The sequence below is a fragment of the Macrobrachium nipponense genome, chromosome 2, assembly GCF_015104395.2.
Source record: "Macrobrachium nipponense isolate FS-2020 chromosome 2, ASM1510439v2, whole genome shotgun sequence".
Classification (NCBI taxonomy): Eukaryota; Metazoa; Arthropoda; class Malacostraca; order Decapoda; family Palaemonidae; genus Macrobrachium; species Macrobrachium nipponense.
This window is the reverse complement of record NC_087201.1, coordinates 96,577,254-96,588,896: the sequence shown is the minus strand read 5'-3', so window position 1 is coordinate 96,588,896 and position 11,643 is coordinate 96,577,254. Positions and strand designations below refer to the sequence as shown.

The window sequence follows — 11,643 nt, the reverse complement described above, 5'->3', positions numbered from 1 at the left end:
AACGAGCTTAGAAATTTAGGAGCATTTGTAAATGCTCAGGATACAGAGAATTAAAACAAGAAGAAAAATCAATATTTGGATTATAAATATGCACTCAATAGCCATTGACAAGGTGAACACAAAAATGCATTGGAGGAGCTTAAGTACAATAGCCGACTGTCAAATCAAGGAAACCTTGGAGAATAAAATTAGCATAAAGCAAGCGGTCAAGTCTTATTACAGAAATGTATGAAAAGAATCTAGTGAAGGTAAAGTAAAATCGGGATAGAAATCTTGAAGAGAGAAAATTTTTCCGAACAAGAAAATTGTGGCGGTCTGGTCGAAGCGTCTGCTTTTCGCTCTTACATCTGCACGTAACAAAAGGTGCAACGTACTGATAACTTACAAAAAGTAAAATGAATGATGGATCTGCGATGTGTGTTGATGATTAGAAAGTTTGAGAGAGCACCTGAAAAATGAGAGGGAAACTTCGGAAGACAAATTCGGGGTGACAACTTGACACTAGGACCGATAGTTAATATTTCTGTAATACCCAGCGAATTAGGTGAAAGATGGGGTAAGGATTTTTTTCTATGCTGATGTGCTTACGAAGAGGAAAAAAGTTTGCCAATTAAGACGAATCTCCAGTTTGCCGACAAAAAAAAAAAAAAAAAAAAAAGAAAAAAAAAAAAAAAAAAAAAAAAAAAAAAAAAAAAAAAAAAAACGAAATAACAGAGGAAAACAAAATGAAAGAAAAGGCGCAGCTGAGCATTGGGGAGAATTTAAGTTGCTGACAGCAGAATTACCGAGAGGAAATCGTTATGAATTATAAAACTGAATATTGTAACTGAGAGGGGAGATTATAGGGTACTATAATTCTAACAACGTAATATCAAATAGGAAAAAGCTTCCAACCAAAATTATGTAATGTATCGAGCGAATGAAGAATCAAAGGAAGATTTAAGACCCTGATACCGAGAAATGAGTATCTGCTGATCGTCGAGAATGTTAATTAATACAAGATTCAAGTATTTTCTATAAACCATCCTTGGAAATACTCAGTATTATTTATATAATGAAATGTCATCCAATTGTTAGACTTTATATACTAAGACAAAGCTAGAGTAGACCATATGATGTAAAAGGCATATCACGTAACTTTTTGTTAAAGTAGGGTAACATGCGACAGAAATGCCCAGCTAAAGTAACAGATGACCAGCGCTGCGGTAAATGTCAGCGATTCCCAAAACACAGTGCGTCCATAGAATAGCCAAATTATGCTACGGTGCGTCCAAGCAAATGGTTGCTAACTCGACCGCCCTCAAATCCGCCAAAAAATTTGGGGGAAAAAAGCTAGATCCCGCTCGATATTTTCTCTTTAAAGCTGAATTTCCCGCTGGGACTGGTAAAAGATTAAACATATAGCAAACATTTTTTTTATCAACTGGAAATTATACACATGTGAAAATGAACACACTTGCCATAAAATGGCCTACTATACTGAAAAAAAAACTTTTTTATGTTGAAGGCTTCGGCTCTTAATCGACAACATCTAGGAGTTCCTCACTTGTGCGTTTAGTAGGCCTATATGATTCCAAGGTTCCAATCATTTCCAGGAAACTTTTTAGTAGTTGGTAGGTGGAACAACGTTTATTACTTCTAATCGACACTTGTCAGTGTCTATCGCTTCAGGATTACGTAATTCCAGGGTTTTATTTTTTCAATTCTCCTTTCAAAGCATCAACAATTGTCCAAATCACATACTTCTGATTCAAAAAGATTTAAAAAGGTCGACACAACGTTTTTGTCATTAATGATAAAATATATGACGACAATGCCTAACACTTTGTGAACGCTCATGTCACTTATCTCTTCCAAGAGAAAGTTGTTTGCCATCAGTGTCCTTCGCTAAATCATTTTCAAAATAGGGACCAAATACATTTATGATCTCAGAACATTTTGCCCTGTGCATCTAATTAAGTTTGGAAGTAACTTTACTGTCATCAACCGTAGATTTCCGCATATCTGTCATATGATCACAATCCACAATGGCAGCATGGCATGCAAGATATAGCCTAAGGCAATATTACTACCCTCCAAGCATGAGGTTCCATCATGTTTCTGAACGCTGAACCTTGAGATGTTTGTCATTTGAGTTCCACTGACGTTAACATGCTTTTCATTTTACTGTCTTATTTAGTCATGGTATTTAGCAGTTAAATTTGCTATGAATAGGCAACAATAGGCTTCAGATGAGTTTCCTCAAACTTCCCGGATCCAGTCTTTGAATTCATTAGCCTTAAGCTATTTACTTCTAAATTTTTGTTTGTATTGTTTCCCTCTGGCGTGATTTACGACTATTGCCGCACGCACTATCAAATACGTTGAGAGATCTGAACAATTACTGAAAAAGATTTCGGTCCCGGACAAACTTGTCAATGTCATTCAACGCAAGGTCTATAGAAGTATTCTTTAGACCTTGATTCAACGGATCACCCGATTACCGAAATTACCGAATCTTCAGTTTCTGACAGTCAAGTTCGATTCGTGGTGTACGTACAGGTACTACATAGGTGTCCAGCAATCAGGAAATTGCTCAAGTTTTTGTTATTTGTAATATTCTGGTTGTAAAAGATGTTTTTATGAATGTAATGGCAGTTTTTAAATAAAAAAAAAAAGCTAAAGATCAGCTAGATATGTAATGAAAAGAGCTAGAATTCCCGTTAGCGGCTAAACGTCTTTTGTATCCGCTAGATTGAATGAAAACCGCTAGATTTAGCGGAAAAGTAGCTAAATTGGCATTCAATTCATGAAGAATCATTTAAGTCATTTTGAATTATCCCCTGTACACAAAGTCAAAGTCAATTGCCAGTGCCCAGCCTTGCAAACTGTATCGAATACTGCAATCAAAGTACCAGTTTATCTCAGGAGATGAAGCTTTTCAATTAAAACCCAATCTCAGGAGGCCTTACCCTCTACTATAGGAATGAGTTAACTCAAAAAAGGTATTCAACTAAAGGAAGTTAGCTTTGAAATTTGGTGTACAACAGCAATGAGAACAAACACTAAGGTATCTTAGTTTGTACCTCATTGCAGATTTTGGAAAAATGTAACCAAACACACACACTGGTTGAATTGTGAGGGCATGTGCCCGCACACTCCCAAGTGCCACAAATTCAAAGAGCTAATGATTATGTTGACGTAACTAAGGAAAAGAGACCACTCCTTGCTGAAGAGACAACCAGCTGCAACAGTAAAAACATCCACATTTTTAAGAATGTCATCACATTGGTACAACAAAGAATTACAATCTACATCTAAGGCCAACCCATTTAGAATTCAGAAGTGCAGCCCTTCCACACAGAATCTCACATAGGAGTTGACCTTGAAGGCTGACCACAAAACAAGGCCAGGCAAGGAAAAGGATAGATCATCTTTAACAATGGCCTTTGTGGTAAAAGAACTACGGTGCCTGAAACGAACATTCCTGTATTCTGTAAAATCTGCATTTTCTCTGGTCAGGCAAGAATGTGTTGAGCCCTGTGGGACAGTTGTTACCTCAATTGACACCATCCCATTGTATCCTCAGTACCATGTCTTCAAGACTGGTGATGGACTTGATCACTGGCAGGTCACATCTTAGTAGATAGCTCTCTGCCACCTTGTAGTTCAGCTTAAGAGGCTTCCTTGAAGTATTACAAAAGTTGGTTTGTATGAAAGATGGTGCACACCCATCAAGTACTTCACAGAAAAGGTGTGGATATCCTCACCACAGTCTTGCCATCTTGAGAGGGATGTGCAGAGTCCAGGGAGAGTTGGGGCCAGGGGAGGCCCAGTCCCAAAAGAAGGTGTTTGGGGTGAAGCACAAAGCACTATCCACAGATGATTGAGCTGAGAGTAATCAGATGGGACCCAACAAAAGCTTCTAAGCCCAGTTCACAAACATACAACTTGCGTATAGTCTTGATGGCCATGAACAGCGTTGACCTGTAGATGAGTAAGTAGAGTTCCCTTGATGATAACAGCACGGATATCTATGGTGTCTTGAAGGGGCTACACTAGAGGCACAACTGTCCAACAATGAGTGATCACTGTCGCCACATGAATGAGAGTGACCTACATTCTATAGAATGCTAAATGTCTTGGTGCAAATGTTCTCTAATAGTCTCTCAGCTAGCTCAATCCTAGAAGGGTTTGCATTCATTATGATGGCAGCAACAGTAGGGGTTACAAGAGCACTGAAGTAGATGGGCAGAGCAACTGGAAAAGGCTTCACCTTAAGGTATGGGATGAGAAATGACTGAGTGGGGGCAAAGTTGAAGGAACAGTAGGTATAGTTCAGGCAACATTTGGTCATCCACCACTGGCACATGGGGAAGATGGTGCAAGTTGACGGCAACAGGAGGAGTAGGAGGCAAAGGAAAAGGAACAAGAGAGGAAGGCTGTGTCATCAGCAAGGCATCCACTGAAAATACGATTATTTACCAAAGCATCTGAGGTGGATGGAATATAGTACCTCACTGTCATGACAGGTCAAGTGGATGATCATAAGCAATGGGAGCCTCACAAGAAGGCAAATTCTCCAAGATGAAGGCAGCAGCAGTTCATGTACAAGTGGAACAGCTTTCAGATCTCATCCATTTCTAGTCCATAGGTTGGTTTTGTGACTTTGCAGGGCCTGAACACATGGCAGAATGAGGTGACATCCAGAGGAACTTGCTCCTTGGCTGAAGGAATTAGAGACAGACTTGACTAGGAGTAGAAACTCAAACAAGCATTAACATTAAACTTAGGGGTCTGGGTTTGTAGGTTCTCTTCATGGTCCTATTGTAATGCATCATGCATACGAATAAGGGTAAACACTGTTGATTATTATGAGATGGGCACAGGAGACGGGGTCTTTTATCAAGGAAAGACCTGAACTAAGAGGCTGTCCAGGCAAACCCTGGTATGCTAGTACTTGGTGCTCAAGAGCGCAAATATGCAAGAAGTAAGATTTTTTTATGGCTGAGATGTATAAAAAGAACAAATGGGGAAAAATGACAAATCTTTAATCAATTTGCATTTTTCATAGCTAACAAATCTGAGGATAATCTTTTATTGTTGGTATGGTGTTTTTACATTGCATGGAACTATTGGTCATTCAGCAACTGGACCAACAGCTTTATGTGACTTCTGAACCACGCCGAGAGTGATCTAGCGTCAGCTGAAAACTGGGTAAAAACAATCAAAGATTGTAAAGCAAGGAATCTGTGGCATCTGGCAACTCATGCTTATACGAGGTGGATGCCGGTCACCAACCGGGCTTGGAACCTCATGACTAAGAATTCACCTGTGCTATAGAGATTGTCTGTTACATAAGGCTGTGAAGGAGTTGAGAGAGAGCAGTAAAAGAATACCTACAGAATGGATATGATCAAGATAGTTGGATGATGAGTAAATGAACTGTTTCCATTACTAGAGAGAACAAAAATTGGAGACTGGTATCTGAGGCCTGTACTACTTTATGAAACAGAAACATATGCACTGACAATGAAAATGGACATTTGGAAAAGGTGTGACACAGTATGGTAGATCATATCATAAATGAGGTATTGAGCAAAGGCTGAAAAAAAAACAGATCTCAAAGATTAAGATGGTTTCAACTTATGATGAGAACGGAGAATGAACATTTGGTAGAAACAGCAGTAGATACTGTAGTAACGGGATGAGGACCTATAAGAAGGCCCAAAAAATTATGGAAAAGCAGGATAGGCAAAGATCCAGATCTGATAGATCTGGCAAAAGAGTGGAATGAACTCATATGACATCTAACCACCATGGCGTGAAAAGCTGACATAACATTTATGATAATGACAGTGTCATGGTAATGGCTTCATAGCAACGAATTATACGTTAAAGGAAATGAAAACGTACCTTCTTCGAGAAGTTCTGCAGCACAGAGGTTTCGCGCGTGTGTTGGAGGCGCCTGTTCTCATGATGGTTCTAGAATCAGCAGGAGTGTTGTGGAACTTGACAGGCGCTGACGTGACATGAGGACCACCGCGATTTCTGATGCAATACTTCGTCGAGATCCTTCTAAGAAGTTCCGATAATCTCGGGAGCCTGTGACATTCGCTGGTGGGCCACGCCCCCAGGTTGCCGTATAAATACGACTGACGAAGTAGGAGGGAGCAGATCATCAGTAAGAGTCACAGATCAGATTATCAGTGAGAGCCCAGCAGCAGAGATCAGAGATCATCAGAGAGAGATAAGAGAAGAAGGAACAGACGAAGGATCAGAGGGGAAAAGGTGCTCAAGAGTTTGATCGAAATCTGGTCAAGTCGTCCAGTCAGGGAGAACGACCAAGGTATTTTCAATGTTGAGCAAGCCTTGAGAGAAGAAACTTTCTACAAGAGGTTTCGAAGAGTTCCTGCCCTTCAAGTATCAAGAATAGACATTATTTTCTGCAATACGGAGTTAAGAGGACATCTACAACTACAGTTCTCCTTTTGTGAAGCCACCGCTTCAAGCATAGATCTCCGACAGCGCAAAACTTGCCTGCAAGTATTAACATTATCTCACTGTTCCCCCACTTCATGCAGTGTAAGATTTTACTTTGTTATGTAAATAGGAGACACCATTCTGCATTTATCTTTGTTAGTTAGCTTGTAAATAAACCTTTGTTCTGTTAGTGTTTCTTTCTATATTTGTATCCCCAGTTTCAACCATTGGTGTTGAATTCTTTTCGTTTATTTTCATATCGAACTTGGAGCGGACCTCTCTCGGGGTTCGTAACAGACAGTTAGCACTAAATGCATACTAAAAAAGAACTATGGGTAACTGGTTACTCTGCAGCCAAAATACAAAGAAAAAATACAATAACAACCCCAGCAAGGAATTACATTATGAAAAGATATGAAACTCCAAAGAATATTTTTTACAGAAAAAAAAGTCTGTGAGGAGAAAATGAGAATTTAACCCATAATCACAACAAAAGGGAAGTTAAACACACTAACATAACAAAATATGCCCATAAAGATGAAAATGGATATTGACAATGAAATAAATAATGAAAAATTGAGGGTGCGATGGCATAAAACACTTAAATGGGGTAATCTTAGGAGCACAACATGAAAATGATACATACTTGTATACAAACTTGCACTAAAGAATGAGAAGATGAAGTGTGATATGTGGGTCTGGGCATAAATAAGTGGGTCCTCTCAGTCTTGAGCAATACAAGCAGTATGACAGGATTGTCACGGAAGAAAGACTTTATGTTTAACAAGAGTGAGGTGTACAATTAAGTCTCAAAATTTATAAAAAATCATTGAAGAAATACATCCTTTTCAGTTAACCACCCACTTGTAGCAAATAAAACTCACAATAGTTTATAAACATTTTAATTAAAAATACTACAGTAAAACATACTAAGTTCAAGCCTTACTTCACCCCTATAGTACACCATAACTACAAAATGACAAATTTTTAATCTATCTGTATTTTTCATAGCTAAAAAACCTGAGGTCTTAACAATAGGATATACTTAGCGCCAGCTGGAAAACCGATTAAAAAACAATAAAAAAATTGTATGTTAGGCCACGACTTAGAAACTGAAATCCAAAATATCAAGTTTATATTACTGATGGATGCTTGGGCAGGTTTCCGAATATATTTGTCTTTTTTTATTTTCTTAACAAATCTTAACAAATTAACACCTTAAACAAGACTGGAAATTTTATCTGTCAATGAAACCATAAATGACAACATAATGTGGACCTGTACACAAAGAAACGTACAATACCAACTGCCATTATCTTCTGTAACGATATCTTTTAAAGTGAAACCAAAGCTGGAAAATATTGTTATGGAACTGGCATCTAAACCCTCTTTTGTAAGAATATTCCCACTCACGATTGACAATCTTGAAAGCAATGTCCTCATAAGGAGGGCCTGATGTGAATTTAAGGAGTGCAAAGTCTTTATTATCACTACAAGGTATAAGTTCATACTGAGGTGTTTTAGATTTTTCTATGAGATCAGGATAGAATATGTTAAATTTATACCCTTGTACAATCTTAGGAGGAGGATTATCCATGTCATAATGTGTTTGATTGTACTTATTCCATTCAAAGCCTGTGTGGACTCTGTTGAAATAACGAGGTTTACGAGGACGATATTTATCTGACCACAGGTAATGCTGGGTATCAAGCTTAGCTTCTACACTGAACTGTACTTCATCACTGAAAGGAAAAAAAATAAGATAATTAATACTAAAATTATATAATAATATTCTAATAAATAATAACTTACATTGGAAAGTTGCTTAACTATCAAGCAATGACAGCACCACCGGGATTGTGAGGTCATTCATCGGCAAGCATATTTATAAAAAACTTATCAGTGTATGGTTAATCTACTACAGTAATCCTAACACTGAGAATTTTCAACCTATCACTTAGAGGTAAAAAAATTAAACTTTCCATAAATTTTAGTAATTTACTGTGCATTTCAGGGCCATGTCTAATTGATTTTCATTGATAAAATATTACCAAAGCATCAGATATGGATCGTATTTTGGAAATAGTTAGTACGTATTTGAAGCCACAGTCTAATTGGCAAAAATATGCAGAGATGACTAATGTTGATAATTAAGGCACTTATCAGAGTAAATCAAAGAAATTTAAAGGGAAACTGCTAAATCTAACAGGCTCATAGATGGAAGCTAGTAAAATGTCATTAATCGAGGCCCTCCCACTCACTGATACTGTAGTATGATGTACTTTACTAGGCACCCTGCCCATATACTTTATGGTGCTATATATTGCCGATTTTATGATGCTAGATAAGCCCCATAAAACCGAACCACCATTAACTGAGTCTGTCGATAACCAGGGACTGCCTGCAGTGGTAATAGTAGTAGCATACAGAATTCTTATATTGTTTCACACACTCAAACACCTACCTTACATTCTCTCTCTCTCTCTCTCTCTCTCTCTCTCTCTCTCTCTCTCTCTCTCTCTCTCTCTCTCTCTCTCTCTCTCTCTCTCTCTCTCATCTTTTCAATGAGTCATGCCTCTAAGTAGTGTACAATAAGGGAATGAGCATCAAATGAGAACATTAACTGCATAATACAGTTCCATGGTGCAATTTACATTTACTTTAACCTGAAGTATGCATCAAACCTGAAAACCATTGTTACCCTGGAGTTTCTGTTGCTTCATATTGTCTCAAAAGTTCCGGTTCACGTGTGCCTGCTTAGTCCTGCTAAATGAATGCAACAAAATGCAAGTGTTCTAACCTGAACTTCCTTAATGCATGATCAATACCATAATAAATCCGCAGTGCTTGGTAAAGCAAACTACACCCCGTTCATTATTTCATTTGTGTGCCTTTGTTTTGTGTCAGTTTTGTTGTTTCTATACGCTTCTTTTACTTACTTGAAACTAACACTAATGTTTATTGCAGGATTGTTGAGTGGTTACCAGTGAGTCGTATCTGGTTTTATCTATTTATCTATTTATTCTTTCAATATTCAGTTATTTTGATTATTTCATTTAAATCATTTATTATACAGTGCTCTCCACTTTTACATGGTATAATAGGTTCCAGAACCTGCTGCAGAAATGCAAAAACTGCAGAAATGAAAAATTCCCCACTGAAAACGCTTATAACTGGCTTATAACTGCCAAATACCCAGTACCCCATAAACTAAAATGCCTATAACTGTCTATTTTAACACTTCACTGATTAATTTGATAGACCGAACAAAAGTATACCATAAATTAATTATCATACTAAAACAATTTAATATCTTTCAAACAAAAATACAACACAAACCATCATCCCAAAACATCCTAAGGCATGGTAGATTAGTACCCTTTTACAACTGTTACTCCTAAGTATATAAACTCTTACTGTATTCATAAGCCATTTTCTCTCATTCCAGGTTAGCTTGAACTGAGCATGATCAGTGCACTCTCTCTAGATAGAAACAACTTATTGTTAAACAGATCAACGCGGTTTCAGACAATACAGATCCTGCCTATCAAACCTCTTGGAGTTTTTTCATAACATACTTGGTATTTACGACAGTAGTACAGCAATAGATATACTATACTTAGATTTCCAAAAGGCCTTTGACAAAGTTCCACACAAGAAACTAATGATAAAAGTTAGAGCTTTAGGAATTGTAGGAGAAATAGCACTGGATCAAAGAGTGGCTAATATATAGAAAACAGAGAGTCATAATAAATGGTGACGAATCAGAATGGTCAGATGTAACAAGTGGAGTTCCTCAGGGTTCTCTTCTTGGCCCTCTTGTTTTTTATTAAAATTAATGACATTGATGTAGGCTTAACTAGCAGGATAGCCAAATTTGCAGATGACACCAAACTAGGTGTAAATGCAACAGACCCAGATGCAGTGGAAAGTTTAAGAAATGACCTAATGAGAATAGGAGAGTGATGAAAAAAATGGCAAATGCCTTTTTATGTGGATAACTTTAAAGTGTTACAAGGAACAAACACCCCTCAAGCCAGCTACATGCTGCTTGGGATGACATAAATACTGTAGAAAAAGAGGAGGACCTTGGAGTCATTACCAAGGACTTAAAATCCACAAAACATTGCATAAAAGCTGAAAAGAAGGCACAGAAACTAGTGGGATACATAACAAGGCAGTTCAAATACAGCTCTACACATAAATAGTTAGACCCCATCTTGAATATGCAGTACAGTTTTGGTCACCAACACAAAGAAACATTTAAAATACTGAAAGGCATAACAAAAGTAGACAGTAACCTATTTACATTAAACGATAACCAGACAAGAAATAATGGATGGAAACTAGAACTGAAGAGATACAACACATTTCACTGTGGGAACCTCTTTATATACAAGATATGTGACACGTGGAATAAACTGCCACCAGAAGTTGTAAACAGCAACAGTGCAAGAGTTTCAAAGAAAGCTAGACAAAATCATTAGGACATTGTGAATGAACAGTAAAACCTGCTCCTACAGATAAGTGAGCACATGATGTCTCCTCGGATGAACTAACAAGTCTTAGAGACATCCTAATCCTTGCAACTCTCTCTCTCTCTCTCTCTCTCTAAGGGTATTGTAAGATGTATTTGATGGATGATAGAGCACATTGTACTCAAAAAGCAGTTATGTACCTATTAAGCTCATTCCAGGTTGGGCATAATAGGTGCATGATATTCTCTCTCTCTCTCTCTCTCTCTCTCTCTCTCTCTCTCTCTCTCTTCTCTCTAAGGTAATGATATTACTGTAAAGATTTTTTATGATAAAGCATGTTGTACAATATTTCAAAAAATTTTTACAAATTATTTCCAGTCAATTTTCCAGTCTGCTTTAAATGTAATATAAAATGAAAATAATTACTGCATATGAAAATAATTACTGCAAAATGTGAAACATGTAAATCTAAAGGGGTATATATATATATATATATATATATATATTTATATATATATATATATATATATATATATATATATATATACATATATACAGTGGTCCCCCCGTATTCCAAGGGGATGCGTACCAGACCCCCCGTGAATAGTTAGAATCCGCGAATGTTTGGAACCCCTATGAAATGCTAAAAACAGCCTATTTTGTTAGTTAAAACTCAAGAAAAGCCCACTAAAAATTTTCATAC

General features: G+C 37.3%; 1 protein-coding gene across 1 annotated transcript in view; it reads right to left on the bottom strand.

Annotated features, from left to right (window-relative positions):
• Positions 1 to 7,348: 7,348 nt before the first annotated feature.
• Positions 7,349 to 11,643, bottom strand: part of LOC135220809 (splicing factor Cactin-like) — a 42,667-nt gene continuing 38,372 nt past the window's right edge. The window contains exon 7 of the mRNA XM_064258320.1: positions 7,349 to 8,204. Coding sequence (XP_064114390.1) covers positions 7,775 to 8,204 — 430 coding nt within the window. The 3' untranslated portion in view covers positions 7,349 to 7,774. The remainder of the gene's footprint in view (positions 8,205 to 11,643) is intronic.